The sequence below is a fragment of the Eufriesea mexicana genome, unplaced genomic scaffold (assembly GCF_001483705.2).
Source record: "Eufriesea mexicana isolate 0111107269 unplaced genomic scaffold, ASM148370v2 scaffold58, whole genome shotgun sequence".
Taxonomy (NCBI): Eukaryota; Metazoa; Arthropoda; class Insecta; order Hymenoptera; family Apidae; genus Eufriesea; species Eufriesea mexicana.
Genome location: NW_016908222.1, coordinates 187,425 through 208,261, shown reverse-complemented (window position 1 = coordinate 208,261; position 20,837 = coordinate 187,425). Strand labels below are relative to the sequence as shown.

The 20,837-nt window shown below is 39.1% G+C and overlaps 2 protein-coding genes across 2 annotated transcripts in view; both read right to left on the bottom strand.

Moving 5' to 3' along the window:
• Positions 1–34: 34 nt before the first annotated feature.
• Hen1 (Hen1 methyltransferase) lies at positions 35–4,579 on the bottom strand. The gene is made up of 5 exons (XM_017909359.1): positions 4,205–4,579; positions 3,690–3,937; positions 3,395–3,577; positions 512–3,267; positions 35–420 (listed from the first exon to the last, which is right to left on the bottom strand). Exons 1-5 carry the CDS (start codon positions 4,475–4,477, stop codon positions 215–217), a joined length of 3,666 nt encoding a protein of 1,221 aa, XP_017764848.1. The 5' UTR covers positions 4,478–4,579; the 3' UTR covers positions 35–214.
• A 983-nt stretch (positions 4,580–5,562) lies between these two features.
• Positions 5,563–20,837, bottom strand: part of LOC108554099 (probable maltase-glucoamylase 2) — a 20,784-nt gene continuing 5,509 nt past the window's right edge. Inside the window, exons 3-5 of the mRNA XM_017909253.1 lie at positions 15,004–15,311; positions 13,001–13,337; positions 5,563–7,726 (exon numbers count right to left, since the gene is read on the bottom strand). Coding sequence (XP_017764742.1) covers positions 7,550–7,726; positions 13,001–13,337; positions 15,004–15,311 — 822 coding nt within the window. The 3' untranslated portion in view covers positions 5,563–7,549. The remainder of the gene's footprint in view (positions 7,727–13,000; positions 13,338–15,003; positions 15,312–20,837) is intronic.

Genomic DNA, 20,837 nt, shown 5'->3' with positions numbered 1-20,837 from the left:
AAAAAAAAGAAAACGAATTTCTTTGTACGAGGGGAAAAGAATGTGCTTTTCTTAATAAAGTTGTTGAATTATTATGACAAGTAGATACAAAAAAAAAAACATTCATTAAAAAAAGGATATTGTTGAAAAACAATTACCTTCAAATTTATATTTTTAGATTCTGCAAACATATTGTAATACGATATGTGAAATCTATATTCGCATTTTAACAGTATCACGTGTTACCTGCAACCCACTGTTCACTTCCACCATCGCTGTTAAAAGCATTTTCATTATTATTTTCAACGTTATTTATTAGGCCATTTTCATTGGCATCATTTACGTTATCTCTCATTTCATTATTTTCTAAATCACTATTTTCTTCTGAACTGCTATCAAAACCTTCATCATGTTCGATATTTACGTGTACTACATTATTATCTGTATATACAAAAATCATCATAAATTAATTTAATTTTAATCTCATTATATTAATTTACTTTTATTAAAATTTTAACAAACGAATAATTACCAGCTGCTCTATTTGGAAACCTTAGTTCTCTATGATCTGGCATATGTATTTCAACATCAACTGGGTTGGCCATGTTAAGTATTCTTAACAACCATAAAGGAAAACCATTCTCTAAAGCATAGATATCATTCTCATTTTCAATATCATTTTCAAGTACATGAATAAAGGGTTGTAAGTCTTGCAAATCATTTAATTCAGCAGCCATCATATTATTACCTTCACCATCCCTGTTATTATTTGCAAGATCACCATTTTCAACTTCAATTATTTCGAGAATTTCAAGTCTTGGCGCTTCTGCTATACTTGGTGATTCGGAATCAGATATATGATCTTGTGCTATACTCGATAGATCGTATTCCGGTGTTATGTCTTGAGTGGAAGCGGTGTTTGGATATCCGGAATCCATTACTTCTGGAGACCAACTACTTGGAGGTGTTTCCACGGTTTCTGGAGAAGATTTCAACTCGATGTTTTCTACTACTTCCACGATATTCGAATTTATATTTTTACATTTTGATTTGTAATTCTCTCTATCACGTTCAAGTTGTTTCTCACTGTTTAATACTGATGTTGAGTCAATGTTTTTTGTGCCCTCAATATTAAAGCTAGATATCTGGGGGATACTTTCTAAATTACTAATATCTTTGGGATGATTACAAGACATTTCGATATTATTTACATCTTTAATGCTTCCTAAATCACAGGAATTATGTAATTCAGATATTAATTCAGTCTTTGCATTTGAACCTGATTTTATCATTAATTGTTGATTACTTAGGTGAATTTTTGTATCATAATATACTGATTGTATATTATTTGTATTTATTGCAGAAAATTCTTTTTGTTCTTCTGAAAATTTTTCTGCAATCAAAGAATTTGACTGCGAAATTTTATCAACGGCAGGAACATCTACTTGTAATATTTCATCTTTCTTAATGTTGTAATTGATACTTAAAGAATTTGTTTCAGGCAATTCCTCTATCACTTCTTTATCGCTATTTAACGTTGAAGTTATTGTTACAGTATCGTCACTTGAAAGCGTATCTTGATTAGAATTATTTACCAACTCGTTCTCGATGTTTATATTTATGTCATCTTTAGACATTGAAATATCTTGCTTATGATACTTTTCTACTGCACTTGAATTAACAGTTGTTGTAGATATTTTGATATCATTATTGCTCTGTAAAAGTTCTGCAGCATTACTGTTTAATAAATTACTGCTATTAGACATTGTTACTTGAGATTTCTGTATTATGTCTGATGAATTATTATTATGCTTCTGTTCCTTATAATCAAGAGATCTTCTCTTTTTACCTATGCTATTTACTTTATTCTCGATCTTTGGTGAACTGGTAAACAATGGTGGATTTTCTACTACAGCACTACTGGTAAAGAATACACTATTGCTGGATTGCAAATGATCTAGTAGTTGAGAATTAACTTTTAACTTGATATTATTCTGCTGAACACTTTGCACTTGATCCTGATTTAAATAATTTATACTCGTATTTGTGTTATTACCTAAATGTTCAATATCAGAATCTTCATCTTCTTTGTATGATGTATGTAAATATATATTGTGCAAATAATTACAGTCATTAAAATTATATTTTGTTTTCTTGCATTGGTCAATGTTTACATCTGTAGTACTACTTACTGATATATTTTCCGGTTTCAGCGAATTATTTAACATCCAATGATTACTCATATTTTGATTAGACATACTATCGTTTTCTAAATGCTGGTCCAGTTTAACAGCGTGTAAAAGATATGGGTCAGGTGAAGTAGATGCCCGTGAAACAGACATATACGGTGGAATGTTTAATGAATGATTAAGATTTTTCGCAATACTTGATACAGCGTCATCTTGCATATTCGATGTTGTATAAAGAAATGAATTTTCTTTCATATTTTCAAGTCCCGTGGTTAAGCAAGGATTACATAATTCTATTGATTCGTTTAAACACGATGGAACATTATCTTCAAATGCATCGAAATTATCTGTACTAGGTATTGGATCTAAGTTTACTTTACTACTAATTTCAACTTGCCCTTCAAAAATTTCAGTATTTTTTATCGTTTCCAATTCAGTACTTAATAAAACATTTTCTTCATCAAAGAGATAGGTATTGTCTTTAAGCACAGAATTATTTTGTGGGATGACAATACTCGGTTCCCCATCCCAATTATCATTGTCCCATGTATCTAAAGAATTTTCTTCCAAGAATTTGGAATTTATAGGTGGTCCAGGCTCTCTACTCTGATCATCTTCATCTTCAAAATAATCATCATCCCATGAAACATATTCCACTGAACTTTGATCAGAATAGCTTGAGACTGGGGGTACTAGCACAACCATTCCAGATTCACGATTTTCTATTACCCAACCAGCTTCCTCTAAAATGATTTGTAATCGATTCTCAGAAATATAAAACGATTTTAACATGTCTAACAATAATTTTAATGGAATTTCTTCTTCCAGGTCTTGAAATGATAACTGTCTAATGTAAAATGTAGCCTGATCAATAATTTTTTCTTCGTCTGAACGATTGTCTATACGAAATGGGTATTCATGCTTCACCACGGTTTTAAATAAATTTTCAATACCAATTCTACAAATTTGTTTTTCACCGATGCGGTTAAAAATGGCCATTTGAGTAATACATCCTAGATGCTCTGTGCCTTCTGGACCTTTACCAATTCCTTCAAATGTTACTATATAGTCTGGATAACTTGAAGTGATATTTTCCGCCCTGTTAATAAAAAATGATATATTCATATACATACATATATACATCCATACATATATGTATATATATATATATTATTCTTAGTTATTATGTATTACAAAAATTTTTAATTAGAAAAAACATTTTTTACCAATCTTGGAATTGTTGTCTAGTCCATTCAAATTTATGATCATAATGTCTAAACCCAGAAAAATTTGGAAATAATACATTAAAATCTGCATTTGGTGTTGTTATGATTACTAATTTTGGTTTGATATATCCAAAAATATTATAAGTGAAATCTATCAGAACATCGGGATACAAATGCTCAATTCTGAAATATTAAATATTTGTTATACATTCCATAGAATATTATTTGTACTTTAGTTTTCTATTATTTGAAAACTAAAATTGAAAATAATTAACTACATTAGCTAACAACTCACAATTCTATGCAAATTACAGCATCTGTGTTTTCTAGTTTCCTGTCATTCTGAGTAACACTACCCTCGCATATTTCTATTACAAGAGGTGTAGTTCTTGTGTGTAAATATTCGCATGTTAATGGCTCCGCCTTGTCCTTATGAGCTTCTAGTAGTGATCTATTAATATCCACACATAATATTTCTTCTACACCAGTTGTATTTTTTAGGTAAACCAAAAATTCAAGTTCTGCACATCCAAAATCAACAACCTATAATTGAAAAAGCTATAATAATTTTATGATATTAGGAAGCAAAGAAAATTGTGTAAATTTATATTTACAAACATTAATAATAGAAAAAATCATGTTATATAATTTGTATCACTTCATAACTTATGTTAGAATATGCACAAAAATAGCTACTATTTATTCATGAAGAAAAATATTTATTAGCGATATGATCGAATGTGTTTTCAATAACAGAAAAATTTACAAGCTAATTAAGGTACAATGAAAGTACACGTAGAAATATAATACCTTGCGTAATTTTCCTTGGTATTTTGTATCACTAAGTATATCGGAGACAGCCACATATCTTTGCACGTATGCTGGCGGGAAAAATTTTATAGGCTTCTTATCAAGATCCTGAGGTGCCTCAGGATCTCGCATCAGATAATCTTTCTCAGAAATATTGAATTGTGTCGTCGTATTAATCGTATCATCGCTTATCGCTTTCTGCTTATTACTTCGATAATTTTGATACACAAATTTGCCAAAGAGATAAAGAACATGGAACAGTACAATGATCATGTCAGCAACAAAATTCAATTGTGACTTTTATAACTACCAAATTTTTCTAACATAGCCCGATTCACTTTCCCTTGTGCGCAATGTCAGCCATATTGTTTTGTTTTGAAGGCGGTCACTAAATTACGTTTGATTGGTGCATAGAGTTCAAAACGCGCCACAGTTGGGATAGATCAGTAAAAGTTTTCGCATCTTCAGTTGGTATAATATTTTTATAAATATGTAATTTGGTTATTTATGTAATGTATATTTATTTATAATTCCAACCATCACCTACGTTGTAATCTCATTTTATAACAAATCGGTAATGTTGAAAATGACATTAAAATAACACGAGGGATTCCGAACACTTTTATTTTATGCTAAATCGGTAAGGTTGGAAACGATATCAAAACGGTAATTCTGATCCGTACATCTTGAATTTGTATGACGTAGAAATGCATTATTTGTGATAAATCTTTCTTATTTCCAATAATTTATTATGTTTAGTACAAAAAAAATTTCCAAATTTCTTACCTTTCAAAATTGTATATATCTTTTCTTTATATTTTGGATTTAAAAATCTTCATCTTATCTTTATGATATTACTCGTAGTTAAAAATATAATGAATGTAAATTATAGAGATAATGGAAATATGAAAAACAACATGCATTAATCTTTCCAATATGTCTATCATGTTTTAAATTCGAAAGGGATAATAATTTACACAGCAGATTGGTATTATAATTTATTTGAGATTTAATAATAATTAAAATAATAATGCGATAATTATTAATATCGGTAGCAGTTTACTAATTTTCTAAGAAAGCGACGGTATACACGTTACATCGTTTACATAAATTAAAATGACAGTCGACTTTCTTTATATACCATTTGTAGCATCTGTTCACGTGTATATATTGGAACATCTAAAAACCATTGTCGGTTTTACTCGCATTGTTCTGCTTTCTCATTCCCGTCTCGTCATTAGTAATAGACTCAAGTACATTTTTATATATAGTATTTCGTTTATATATATATATTTATATATTTATATGCGATTTATTTATAAGTATATGCATTTATAAGCGCGCAAATATATTATGCACGAGATCTCTCGGTGGCTGTTATGCAGCCTACAGGAACATAAAACTCGATTCTCTATCGTTAAAATTTGTTATTTCTGTAAACGCGGCTATCTACATGATAAATCTTGCAGAATTTCGAAGAGCCTTAACGTTCAGCTATTACGTTATACGATAATATTTTATCATCTCGTTTTATTTACAAAAGAATTGTCTGTAGATTCCTTTCTAGTAGAATAATATGTTTTCTTTCTCTTTCAAAATTGGGAGATTGTCGATAGTTTTCTTGTACCCTTGTCCCGTTCAAGGATGCGCCGAAGATATATAAATTCGCCGCGAACGGAAGGCGAAATAGAAAACGTTCTATGTACTTTTAACATTACACAGGTACCCGCAAAGATTGTTTTTCTCGCTTCGATAGAACGCGATAGAAAGGTTATGTGACCGCCACGATGCGCGGTCGGTAAATAAATAAAGTGTCGAGTTCGTGTCGTTGGTACGGCGTAAAGAACGATCAAAAAATATTATGCTACAGAGTGACTCGTGTCTTACGAACATTTCTAAACGCATCGAAGAGACATTCGTAAATCTCGAAAAATAATCCGTGTTGCATTTCATTCTCCGAATGCATCACGTATTGATTATCTTCAGTTGATTAGATTAGATAACCTCGAAGATTATCTAAAGAAATTCACGCGCCAGGCTAATCGAGGAAACGGCAGTAACAGAATATAGTCATCGAGTTGAAATATTTTTCGTCGACACTTAAAGTATCGCGACACTTTTAACACATTTGTCGTTACACGTATATATGGGTACGTTATACGTTCTTTTCGCTACGGTATAAAGCACCGGTTGCCTCGATTAGTCCAACGATAGAATCGGTGAGCGAGTTGGCGTAACGAAATCTTAATAGAAAATTGGATAGAGTGGCACATTCGTCGATACTGAATAAAACGTAGGATGTTAGTTGAACGTTGCAGGAAAGATGATCATCTCGTATCGCGATATAAGCTTCGCAGCATTTAATGCATCGAAAGTTTCCCTTCTATTCATCTTCTTGCTCACAGGCGAAGTGTGTGTATACGCATAGAGAGAAAGGTAACGCGACAGAGCGATATATGAACGGTACTTAATCCATTTTTACAGAGCATAGAAAATTGAGCTCAGACCTGATCGACGATGCGATCACGCGTGTGGTAATTCTTGCGAGAAAACGTTCGATAACTCGTTCCCGATTAAGCGTTGCGTCAATCAACCGATAGTACACGATGGTCGTAATTGACGAAAAGGGATCCATTCAAAGGAGAACCATCTTGAAGTTGTGCCGTGGTCGTGAACTGACGATTTGGCGAACGCGTGTCCTCACCCGCGGGAGAAGAAGATACAACGAGAAAAATCACACGATTATATCTGTATGTGCACATTTAGTCTCGTTTTCGGTGAGAAAGAAAGGCGTAATTTTACGTGGTGTCGCGGAAAAGAAAAGCATACGATACATCGTCGCACACGAGGATGCAAATTGTACGCCAGAAAATTAGGCAATGCGTGTTCGTGGAAACACGAAACATAACGATTCGAAAAGATTATCCTCGAATTTTTGCGAAATATTTTCTCGATTATCTCGTCTTTCCCTCCGTTTCTTATTATATATATATTTTTTTCTTTTTGAAGCTTTCTTTCGTCATTTCATAATCGCAACGATAATTATCACTAGATAACGTGGTCGTATTAGCATAAAATCGTTATATATATCACAAGTGTTAAAATTGTCCTCGCGCGACATGTTTAGCGATACGTAAGGGTTCTAATTAATTCATTCTCGAGACACTACAGTAAATATCACATGGAGCGATGAGAATTTCAATTAAATATAAAACGGCGATCGATCGTGCGATATCGATTGCGTCGTTATTATACATACGGTGACCGCGACAATCGAGTACGGTGAACGACCGATCGGAATCGCCGTTTACAAAGAATTTCTATATACTTTCAGGAGGTACAGATTCAGGCGTAAGATTGATCCAGCGATATAGCGATTTTGTTCCCTTTTTCGACCCAATTTCTTAATCGGCCCCTTAACTCTTCCAAGCTCTTCGACTTCGCTTTGTTTATCCTCTTGTACTTTACGTCTTTTGGTTTCGTGACTGATCGGTGATTGCTCATTACCCTGTTGTACGTGACCTGAAACAGAATGAAATTTATCAGCAAAAACGATTCTTCACTCTACATTCCGGTTCGATTATTTTTGTAATATTACGAATATAGGTAATCCTTAGATAACATGGTAAAGAAAAATTATTTTTGGATGCTAATTTTGGACACTGATTTAGAAATCTTAACTCTGGAATCTTAATTTTGGAATCATAATTTTGGAATATTAATTTTGGAATCCTAATTTTGGAATTTTAACTTTGGAATGCGAATTTTGGAATCCTAATTTTGGAATATTAATTTTGGAATACTAATTTTGAAATTTTACCTTTGAAATGCTAATTTTGGAATTCTAATTTTGGAATTTTAACTTTGGAATGCGAATTTTGGAATCCTAATTTTGGAATATTAATTTTGGAATACTAATTTTGAAATTTTACCTTTGGAATGCTAATTTTGGAATGCTAATTTTGGAATCCTAATTTTGGAATTTTAACTTTGGAATGCGAATTTTGGAATCCTAAATTTTTGAATTTTAACTTTGGAATGCGAATTTTGGAATCCTAATTTTGAAATTTTAACTTTGGAATGCTAATTTTAGAATCCTAATTTTGGAGGCCTGAATATCCTGTAACGCGACGTCTTATGAATTATGTGACGATGGCTTGTATTAACGTTCACGTGTTAAACTACTAATTATTCCATAAGAAATGAATGCCACGTGATAAATTTAGTCCGTTTATTGTTCTAATTCTGCAATGTAAAAGTGCACCAACATTGCAAATTTCTCAGCAAACCAAGCTAAAGGCGCGTTAAATATCGCGCCTCGTTAATTTGAAACAAAAACGCTATAGACTTCGAGTACATCTATCCTGTTAAAGTATCCCAACGAAGAAACTTTAGCACGAGTAACTTCTTATAGTGGCGATTAGGGTGTCTGATTACTAATCTTAAATGTCCCGAGATCGAATCTCGATTTCTTTTAGAGCCTTCTCGATTTCTCGCGTGAAGTATATTAATTCAAAAATTATTCACAGAATTGGATATGGCTCCTCCAGCGATTCATGTCTTCCGGCAAATTATAAAGCTAAAGAATTCAGCTTGTCCTCATAAAGCATCATCGTGTCCTCTTAAAAGGCCACCGGTAAACACTGTCGAACTTAGAAAAGTATTGGGTTGGCAACTAAGTGATTGCGGATTTTGTCAATAGATGGCTTTTGCACATTCTTTTGTTTCGTCAACGTGTTCAAGGCACCTAACTTATATTATTTCCTTGTTGTTTGGACTTCCGCCTTTAATTTAGTTGAAAAATTCTATCGATTAATTATTTAGTTTCATTTTTATCCCAATTTAAAAATGGAAGAACAAGACGCGCATTTCGGACATATTTTATTGTTTTATTTCCGAAAAGGCAAGAACGCATCGCAAGAAGTTACGTGCCGTAAATGGGAATGAAGCCTTGAAAGAAAGACAGTGTCAAAATTGGTTTGCCAAATTTCATTCTGCTGATTTCTCACTGAAAAATGCGCAACAATCTGGCCGTCCAGTTGAAGTTGTCGAGACCCATATCAAGGCCATTATCGATTCAGATCGTCATAGCACAACACGTGAGATTGCAGAGAAGCTCGATGTATCGCATACATGCATTAAAAGAAAATTAAAACGACTTGGCTATGTCATAAAACTCGATCAGCTTAAGGAAATTCATTTGACGCAACGCATTAGCATCTGCGATTCGCTTCTGAAACGCAACGAAATTGATGGATTTCTGAAACGACTGATAACTGGTGACGAAAAGTGGATAGTTTATAACAACGTTAATCGGAAAAGATCGTGGGTGATGCAAGATGAACCAGCTGAGACGACACCAAAATCTGAGATTCGCTACAAAATTTTGTATTTTCCTTCTTGTTTATCCCTTTCGCTCCGACGAGCGTATATATACGCTCTGGAAAAATGGGCGATCAGGTACGAAGAGCGTACATATACGTTCATGCCATATATACTTTTATTTCATACTTTACAGGAGTAACAATCCTGAAAGAGTTACTGAAAGACATTTTCCGTCTATATATTCGAATGAGGCTGTTTCGTCCCGGAGAGCGTATTTAGAATAAGATTCTATAATTAAGGCCTACACTTTTAACAGACCTAACTGTTTATTTTATATTTTATACCGCGACTGCAATTCCAGAGGTTCGATGTGCCTCAACGCCGTTCTAGCGGATTAAGCTTATAAAGGTAAAGCAAAATTAGGAATTTTACTAGTACCAGACGCGACAGATGGGACCCACTTGTGACAGACCCAACAAGCAACGGACGGACGGCACTTATAAATCACGTCATCGACCATCAGAAATCGGCTCCTTGACAGTTTCCTACTCCTTAGCCAAAGGTCCTTATGTCACACCCTCTGTCCAATTAAAACTCTTTACCTTTCCACCACCAACATCTATTTTACCCAATCAGAACTAAACTAGAGAAAACTCCGGACCGAACACGACGAGACAGGACATAGAGCAAAATCGAGAAGTCAGTTCGTCTTCGGCACCGATCCTTAAAACATCTAAATTACACATACAAACGCATGTTCGAAACGGTACTCCGTTAACGTCTACGTTATAACTATTCTACGCTTTTCTGTAAATAAACACTCTCTTTCGACCACGCACATTCTGGATCCTTATTATCGCAACTAGTCACGCAATATTAATTTGGCGCGTGATAAGCGTTCATGGAAATCGAAGAGATTCGATACCGTAGGACGATACAGAGGCATCAAAAAAGGAAAAATCAAGTTCGAAAATGTGTCGTCTGCAGTAAACACGGTGTTAAGTCTTGGAATGTCGTTCCGGCATTTCGTTCGGCTCTTTGTTTAGAATAGACCCAGAAGAACGTTAGGGTCTTCTGGCAGCCAGATTCTAATTGCTGTTTTAGTTCAAGTTCCGTGTCCTTTCAATCTTCATTTTCAAGGCATTTTCAAACAATTCTTTATTTCCCTCGGGTCACCGGACACGAGGCATTCTTTAGCCATTAATGTCAGAAAGCAAGCAACAGCACTTAGGATTTGGCTGACAATAGGTCTGCAAGGAAAGGGACCATGCCATGTGCGATGTCGCGAGTTTCGGAGCCACGAAGTAACGGGTACTGTAGAAAGGGTCACGAATGTGCGGGTGACTCACCGAAACCCCCTTTGAGGGAGAAGCTTCCTCGACCAGCCGAGACCAGCCAAGGGCCCACCCTCGGTCCTCTCAAAGACCAATAGGAAAAACGATTCCCTTTGGAAACCATGGGCTCCGAAAGACCGTGCATCGCACAAGTCAGTTAGGTCAGTACCAGTCAGTCAGTCAATGACATTCGAAGAGTTCGGAAGAGTTATTCGAAACTACTACGTAAAATACAGTCCACTATAAACACAACGTTCCTCAAGAAATTTGGTTCGTCATTAACCGTCGCCAATTGAGTACGACCTATTGACGATATACACACGGGAAAAGACGCGAGTCGAGGTACTATTGTTCACAATGTGATGTTGGCTTATGCGTGGTTCCATGCTTTGAACTTTATCATACCAAAGTTGATTATTAACACGTTGACTGCCGCGCGAATTTTACGTGACTTGCCCAAGGTGCCAACATGAATTTCTCATTATGTAATGCATATTATGTTGAAATATTATTTACAGCAGATAAGTTTAGTTGTACAAACTTGTTTTATGCATTTTTCGTGGCATTAATTTCTTGAAAGCATTACAGAAACAATGGTGTTATTTAGAAATTTATAAGTATCGATGTTTACCCTAATTATGTATTTTAACTATTGGTCGCGTTGCCGGTCACCGGTGACCCCCACGGCAGCCAACGTGTTAATATTGTGTTCGGCTTTAAATACTTTAGTAATTTCGTTATATTGTATTAAAAAATATTATCCGAACATTATAATATAATATTGTGGTATCGCAGGATGAGTGGGTCGAGCGTGTTATCTACAGTGCGTGCGAAAGGACGAATGACCGTGCGTTAGGATCGTGTGGACGGGATGTTTATGAATGGATCGGATGAAAGTGAAGAGTGTCTCTAGCAATGCGTTTGAGTGTTTGGGCTACGTGACCCGCTGAGGGCGAGACTGCAAGGAGTGCGTGGGAAAGTGTGATTGGGAAAGAGAGAATAGGTATGAAAGAGGATAGAATGTATGATTTAAATGGGGATGCAAGGGCGTGAGTAGGTAGTATGTAGTATGCCTTAGTATGTTAGAGTTCGTAGTAGAGTTATTAGAAGAGAGTTGTGAAGAAATAAGTTGTTAGTTGTAATCGTGTTGTTAGTTATAATCGTGTCGTTGTAGTCGTAAGAGTTGATATATATATCTATATTCGTAGTCCTTACCGTCACCGCACATTGTATATTATATTATGTTTAATAAATAGTTATATATTATTTTAACAACCACCCGTGTCTCTACAATATTTAAAAAAATAAATTATTGTAGGAAAGGGTTTCAGAGAAACTACAGCTTCTGGGTAGCTCCTTTATTCTTCGTATGCTAGCAGAATAGCGCCCCAAAAACATCCCTCGTTGTTTTATAGGGCATGTCCCATTGTCCATAGTCTGTTCCGCTGGGTTTCAGAGAAACTACAGCTTCTGGGTAGCTCCTTTATTCTTCGTATGCTAGCAGAATAGCGTCCCCAAAACCATCCCTCGTTGTTTTATAGGGCATGTCCCATTGTCCATAGTCTGTTCCGTTGAGTTCCAGTCCAGACGTCCCAGTTTGGCGTCTAGCATCCCCATCTGTGGCTGTTGTCCTTGGGCCTCGGCAAGGCCTTCCTAGAACTCCAACGAGGAGCTTTCTCTCGCCGGAAGACAATGGGCAGCGGCGAAAGTTGCCCACATTATGATTATAAATTTGTATATTTTACAAAGTAAAATGATATTACTAAATACAATAAATATCATTGTAAAATTCAGAGAACAAGGAACGACTTCTAATTACTTCCTAGCATTCCGTACCTCAGTGTCAACTACTCAGTAACGCTCCGTTCACAGCTATCACATTTTGTCACAAACACTCCGTAGCGAAAGGGTTATTTAAAATCCGCAATCACTTAGTTGCCAACCTAACAGCTTAGAATATTCCCCTTGCACACCCCCGCAAAGTGCCGCTTTGAGGAGCTAGTCTTTCTTTCGAGGAACTGGAATTTCGAGGTGCAGCGCGTATGCAAACAGGCTGACGGAAGGATCGAAGGAAACAGTGCGTAGAAAGGAAGATCGTGGTCGGTTTCGTCGAAGGATCCTCGTGCAAGATGCTTACCTGCGCCTGCTGACTTTCGTCTCTCGGCCTCTCGCTGGGCGGAGAGTCTGCCTCTTGAGCGAGTCTCTCGAAGCTGCCGTACAAATCCTGAAGTCTGCCCTTTCCGTTCCCCAAGTTCTTTGCCCGTCTTTCCTCGCATTCCGAGTTCTCCGTGGACTCGGACGGGTCCTGGTTGTTCTCGCTGTCGCCGTCCTCCTCCACCGAGTAGACCGTCTCCAGGATCTCGGGTCTCCTCAGGAACCCGTTGCATCGTCGCATCGACGAGTACTTGCTCGACGGTTCCACCGCGTCCGACACCGATCGGATCACCGTCACGTCCGTGATGTTCGATCGGAACCTGCAAACGTCATACGTCATTGAATCTTCGAATCTTTTGTTACAGGTATCGGTGGCTAGCTCGCGACTACGAACTCTAAACCGGGTAATCCTTGGCACACCTGTACGCGGCTTGGGGTAGGTTGTTGTCAATAATATAGCGATTCCTACGATAATTAGCATGCTTACGATTAGTTTGTATTATCACCGAGTGATGTCATTCTTTTATTTGTATATTAACACTAATTTTACGGACGCTATTTGTATACCTATTTCTAAGGACACCTGTCAAATTGACAGATAAAGGAAACCACGTGCCTCTGTTTTAATGATTAGTTTAATTTTGAAATAATTATATATTATATTAACCCTTCGCACTCGCGAGGTGACCCTCAGTCACCATTTCATAAAATTTCGAAGATCGATGTAGCGTCCTACGGTATCGAATCTCATCGATTTCCAAGAACGCTCATCACGCGCCAAATTAATATTGCGTGACTAGTTGTAATAATAAGGATCCAGAATGTGTGTGGTCAAAAGAGAGTGTTTATTTACAGAAAAGCGTAGAATAGTTATAATGTAGACGTTAACGGAGTACCGTTTCGAACACGCGTTTGTATGTGTAATTTAGATGTTTTAAGGATCGGTGCCGAAGACGAACTGACTTCTCGATTTTGCTCTATGTCCTGTCTCGTCGTGTTCGGTCCGGTGTTTTCTCTAGTTTAGTTCTGATTGGGTAAAATAGATGTTGGTGGTGGAAAGGTAAAGAGTTTTAATTGGACAGAGGGTGTGACATAAGGACCTTTGGCTAAGGAGTAGGAAACTGTCAAGGAGCCGATTTCTGATGGTCAATGACGTGATTTATAAGTGCCGTCCGTCCGTCGCTTGTTGGGTCTGTCACAAGTGGGTCCCATCTGTCGCGTCTGGTACTAGTAAAATTCCTAATTTTGCTTTACCTTTATAAGCTTAATCCGCTAGAACGGCGTTGAGGCACATCGAACCTCCGGAATTGCAGTCGCGGTATAAAATATAAAATAAACCGTTAGGTCTGTTAAAAGTGTAGGCCTTAATTATAAAATCATATTCTAAACACGCTCTTCGGGACGGAACAATCGATATTAATTAATATATTAAATTTAACGTAATGTAACAGTGTGCAAGGTATCGGAATCAAATAATTCTACAATTCTGTTATTATAAAATTCTTCGTTTACTGCTCAAAAAAGTATCGTCAGTATTTTAGTGGAGAATCTTTGAATGTCTACTCTTCTCTAGCCAAAAAATCGTCGAGTGCGAAGGGTTAACTATATATAGGAGGAAATCTCTAGTTAACCACTCGCGCTGGCAAGAAATTCAGCGTGTGCTAGAACGGTCCAGTGTTTCCGTGACAAATGTCTGATGACGTGTATACCACGTCGTTGGCGATTCTGCGACAAAAGCATTACGACGTGCGTGGCACGTGTTTCCAGCGCAAGTGGTTAAGAGTAATAAAGCTTAATCATAAATATCTCAAAAGCTATGGACTAGTTTCCCTTATAATGGTACATCTTCCTGAACTGCGTGACTAAATCTACAAACCTGCAATGTCCCTTCTCCTTGTAAGAGACAAGTCACGAAGTCGAGTGAGCAAATTCTTGGAATTTCTATTTGAAAATTTTCGTAGGTTTCGAAGAAAAGCTGACACGTACCTCGGTGGTGCAAGATCATCCGCGGCTTCCTCGAGGACCACGGCGCTGTCGCTGTCTCCGAGGCTGTCCAATCTGTCGAGAGCGTCGCAAGGTGGCGAGTCCCTTGTGCCGGTGCTTCTTTCCGCCAGTCTGCTCTGTAATTGTCGGATCACCCTCTGTTGTCTGAGAATAATGGACTCTCGTTGCGCGAGACTAGCCTCGATCTCTTTCTGCTTCCGACAGAGCCTCGACTCGAACAGCAGCAGCTGCGAGGACAGTGTCCGGAGCTGTTCCGCCTTCTCTCTAGTCAGCCGAGCCACGAGGTCCTCCTGAAACGATCATCATCGCGCGTTCAGCCGCGGTCTGCGCAGTTTCGTGGTCGAGGTAAACGCGCCACTTCTGCCTGGCTTTATCGACGTCGAATTAATCAGCAATTTGTACTAGTCGCCAGAGTCTCGCCTCCTCACCCCTCGCCGGCAACGATTAATCACGTTGACTCATTATCGATAATCAACGGATGGGAATCGCTTGATTAACGATGCTTTTTCCGACGGTCTTCCGGTTGGAAGGAAGAAGGAACGCAAGGGTGATATAAAAAGATTGGCAAGAGGACCAGTGCGAGACGATAATTATAAAATTTGCGTCCAGGGAGCTGGTCGTCGTGGCCGTCGTAATTAGTCCGAAGATCGTATCGACGGAGAGGAAGTGGCGCCGGTGCAGAACCGTGCTTTCAACCTGACCGTAATGCATCTTCGATCTGACCGTAATTTGGAATTAATTAGGAGGCCTCGAGGGTTTGCCTGGACCGCGTTACGGCCGCCATTCTGGCAACGCGTCGCTTTATTGCCTCTGTTTCTCTTTCGCTTTCGATCATGCCGCCTGTGCAACAAATATCGACTCAACGACGGTAAACATTCAACGACATAACCAACCAACCACGAAATATCGTTCCCCGCTGTTCAACGTGCAAACAATCGTTCATCCACCTGGCCCATGACAATCCAGGCTCAGAGAGCTGCTTCGCGATCGAATATCGAATATAGGAATTCAATTTGCAGCAAATCGGTGCTCGACTAAGAGACTAATCTCAGTCGAAATTGAAAGTTAATCAACTACGACTGACGAATCCGTTAAACGACTGATCCATGAACTGACTGGATACTAGCAATGAGAGACGAGCAACACGATTTTCGAGCAACGACGAGGGAAATTAACTGCTTTCGTTTTAATTTAGAAGGACCAGAAGTGAAAAGCTGGAAAGCAATAGTTAGGTACCTGATTTTTAAACATTGCAGTGTGCACGGATCAAAGGTATTCGTCTATTATTCGAAAATTTTGCAGAACCAGAATACATATTTAAATCAGATGTGGTATCGGTAAATAATATGGTACCATCATTCTGAAAAAAGTTAATCAAAATCGGTGTTTTCTAATTCGGTGATTTCCTTAACACCTGATACCATTCGCTCCGTGTTGCAGTCGTATCAACCTTTAATGTCAACGTTTAACGTCGACGTTTAGAAGACGCTACAACGAAATATGTCAATGCAAAGATGGCAGAGAAAATCTTGTACTTGTATCGAGATTAAGCTGTATCAGTTAGTAAGCTGAAGTCAGCTGTAAACTGTATCATATCTGTTAAAGGGGTTATTACGCAAGGAAGAGTAGTCAGTGGAAAACTGTGGAAAAACAGTGTATATCTTTATTCAACGGGCGAATAGTTAGAACAGAACTGTTCAGGGGCTCGCAGGTCAAAAGTCTTCTAGAGAAGACTGGTGACAAAAGACAGAACATTGGGGAAAGGGATCGCCCTCACACCGTTGGAATGTAGAGTTTGCTTCTCTATTGAATTTTACCATAACAATATCCAATTAATCCATAATCGATTAATGGATTATGCGATTGTATTTTCTACACACCCGAATATTCAATCAACTATACAGAAGGTCTTGCAAAATGTCTGATGAGTTTTCGCAGACTGTGGAGCCTTTCAAAACGCGGGGCTGGGTTCTGGTGAACGCGCTGGACCCCCCTCGCACCGGCCCTGGTATTCGCTATCGTTGGCTTCCATGAGTGATACAGAAGGATATAAATTTGTTGACCAGTTGTAGCAGATATACTACCAAGGCTGGACGCTAACACAATCGAGTCGAGGTACTTTATACGGATTTAAAGAGTGGCAAACGATCGTTGCTCGCCAAGAAACTTCGATCTCCGGCGTCTCTTCGGCTAATAATTTCGTCATTTTGGAGACCGAAGTCTGCCGTTACGAGCCATTCTTCATCGCGCGCTAGCAGCCATTTTAGAAGAGAAATTTAACGGCGAAGTTAACCCGCGAGGGTGCCAACTTTCACGCTGGCGCCGGACAAGCGCCTTGACACACAAACATTCGGCGTCCCTGATCAATTTTTCCGCCATTGCCACCCTCGCGCTGCTATTTCCGACTTGGGGAGCAGAAGAGGGATCGTCTTTGGAACAGCAATCGTCCTCAGCTGGCTGCGACCTACTCCATCTTCGTTCGACTGACGCTTCCAGCCGCCATAACCGCGGCCGAACCTAACCTCGCGGGGAAGACGATCGTAAATCCTCCTCGGCAACCGATCTCGACACGCGAGTGGTTTACGCGGGAAATAAAAGGACGCTGAGACGCCGTGCACGTGTGTAATGCGGAGTGCTCTCGGTGTCTAGGGTCGCCTAAAATCTTACAGTTGATTCGATGCTTAACGGCCGGCGTCGAGACGCGACAAATCTCCGAAGGAGCGGACATTTTGGGAGGAAGGTCCGCCATTTTGTCGACTTTCTTCTTTACTTCCATTATTTTAATTAATATCCGCTCAGCCGAGTTTCAGGAATTATTGAAAATGACTCTATCGATATTTTGTCGCATGAAAGAGATAGCTCCGATGGTCATGACGACTTTTCCATCATGGAATTTTTAAAAGTAATACGTTCCTAGCGACCGTCATTCTCGTCCTCGCCACTAGATGGACTCCGACTTCAAGGAGGTTAGAGGACTTTCTCGCAAGTTCTCGGACAACCTCCGCTTCGTATATACATAACTTCCAAACCTTCCAATAGTATCCCCGTCTAAGATAAGGCCCCTGCCTGTTAGATAGCCTTATTGATGAGTCCACTAACAGGCCCACAAACGAATCCTTTCGGCCCTTCTAGCATCATTGCAACACCGAGTGTACCTGCGACCAACCGATTTCAACGATAAGGGACCCCCCCCCCCCATCGAAACTCACTGTGCTTAGTAATAAATACTTCGAACTTGCACAGTTCAGTTACAAATGGCACTGTAGCTCATTTATAAATGAAAGAATAAAATTTAATTCCTCGGTTAATGGCTCAAATAGGGACTGTGGGGTCCTACCCCCTCTTCCTTGTTGCTGTTGCGGTTGGTCAGCATCCTCGGTGTTTCGGGACGAAAGGAAAAGGGAAGGGATAAGGGATGCGTTTCGCCCTGGGGCCTTGCTAGTGGAGTAGTTGGTAAGGGTGGCTATCTAAAAGGCAGGGGCCTTATCTTACAATTAGACGTGTGGATACTATTGGAAAGTTTGGAAATTGTATACCGAGGAACGAGAAAGTCCTCGAACCTCCTCCAATTCCAAGTTGAAATCCATCTATTAAAGATGAGAATGATGCCGTCACAGGACTTCTGTTGGAATACGTACACATTGTACTAATCGCAACATCCATTATGTAATAAGTAAATCTCTTTGTACATTTTCGCACGGTTCGTGCGTATTCACTTATGCAATCGCTTTCCTGTTCTCTCCTTCTTCTAGATCGGATTACCGTGCCATTAACCCGTGTATGCGAGTTTAAACATGAGCAAAGTTGATTGTCCCGAGATAAACCATATTTCCACTGCTAAATTAGACACTCCGAGCTCTCATAACTACTGCAGGTACTTATACGTGTCTGACGTTCAGCGTGGACTAGGTTTGCCTAGCATTTAGCATAAACCCTCGCGATCTCCCTTTCCATTTTTCATCTTACGAAATGACGAATCTACCCTTCGCCATTGTCTCACGAAAATTACAGTCCACGGAATGACCAGGCGACTAGCATCGTGCATTTCGTCGTGGCGTCACGCTAGCAGCCTCTCGACGCGAGTCTCCTCGAAAAAGCAACGCGAAACCGTGCTTTCAGCTTCGATCAGACAACGGACTCCCAGCGGAGGTCCTGGTTTTCTTTCGGAAAACACGCGAGATAATCGCTTCAACTCGACCGGGAACAAAAGAACCATTTTCCGCTTCGTTTAAGCAGCCAAAGACGAAGCTCCGTTCTACTTTCGCGTTTCTTCTGGCTGTTAGTCGTGTGTGAATGCACAAGATGTCGTTGGGAGATACGTATGAGCAGGAACCAAGTGATACCACGTAAAAAGATAACTTTTTCATGCATTCGGAGCTTGAAAAGAGGAAAATTGGTTTGGAAACTCTGTCCAAGATTTGTAGAGGTTTATAAGACAGATATTGCGAATTTAGGCTTATCGGGGCCTTATACCGAGGCCACAAATGGTATCGTACGATCTTTTCTCGCGATGGTGTAGCTGTTCAAATATTGACGTTGTTTATATTCAGTTTTCCTCTTCACTGTACATTTAGACCGCATCCTTCAACGCGAAGAGCACGCCTCGCATTCTGTCAAAGTCCTGTCAAATTCTGATAGAGTCAAACGGATCAAAGCGAGGATCCCCTAAGTGCTGTGGCCAGTTTAGACCGCATCCTCAACCCTGTCGCGTCAACCTATTATCGAGTCTTGCAATCTTGGAAATTTCAATCGAGAGAGTTGCAATGTTTGGGATGCAGCACCACCGGCACCACCGTCAGCGTGTACCACCGGTGGCCCAGGCTCTCGTCTTCAAGCAAAGCATGATTACGCGCGTCGACCCACATAAAGAAACACAAAAATCAGTGCCGGTGTGAACGTGATAACACGTTAAACGCCACGCCAGTCCCTAGGGACCAGCACTAGACTTTCCGTTCAGGCCTCGCCGGTCAGTTCAGCTCGGAAGGGCCCGCATGACGTCTAACTGGCGTGAACGGAACGGCACGTAAAACCTGCGTGACGTTTAACCACTTGCACTGGCAAGAAATTCACAATGTGTGCCAGAACGGTGCAGTGTTTCTGTGACAATTGCCTGACAACGTGTATACCACGTCGTTGGCGATTCTGCGACAAAAGCATTACGACGTGCGTGGCACGTCTTTCCACCGCTGGATGCAGGACTTGCTCTATCTTTCTGATCGATGTTCTAATACAAATTTTTAATCGTTCAATGGGGCACATTTATTTCAAAGTATCTTCTAATTAGTGGTTGTATTCCAAATGCACTAACTGTCAATTTTCATTCAATGTAGTTCAATGCAGTTCAAATAGTTCCAGCGCTCCAGTCATCAATGACCACCGTGGCGTTACAGGAGAAACCGTGGCCGGTTATATATAACCAACGTGGCAGTCAAAGTGTTAACTTGTTAACACGTTGAGTGCTACGTCAGTCCCTAGGGACTGACAGTAGACTTTTCGTTTGGACGGTGTGGATTCTAGGGACTGACAGCGAATTTTTCGTTTGATCATCATCGATGCGTAAGACTGGCATTGTCAAGGGTTAAATTATCAATGACAATTAATATATTGTAAAAATTTAATTCCCTCTGCTAAAGTAAATCTTTACACTTCCGTGGCTTTTTTCGACTGATCGTTTCTTGGTGATCGCCTTTTTGCCTTTCTGGCATTCCCCACCCCATTATCTTCTGTTTATAATTTGTATATTTGTGCATTGGCTGTACCATTCTCACAGTCCAAACGACAAAGTGAAACAAAGTAATCTTCTGCTCATACCCTTC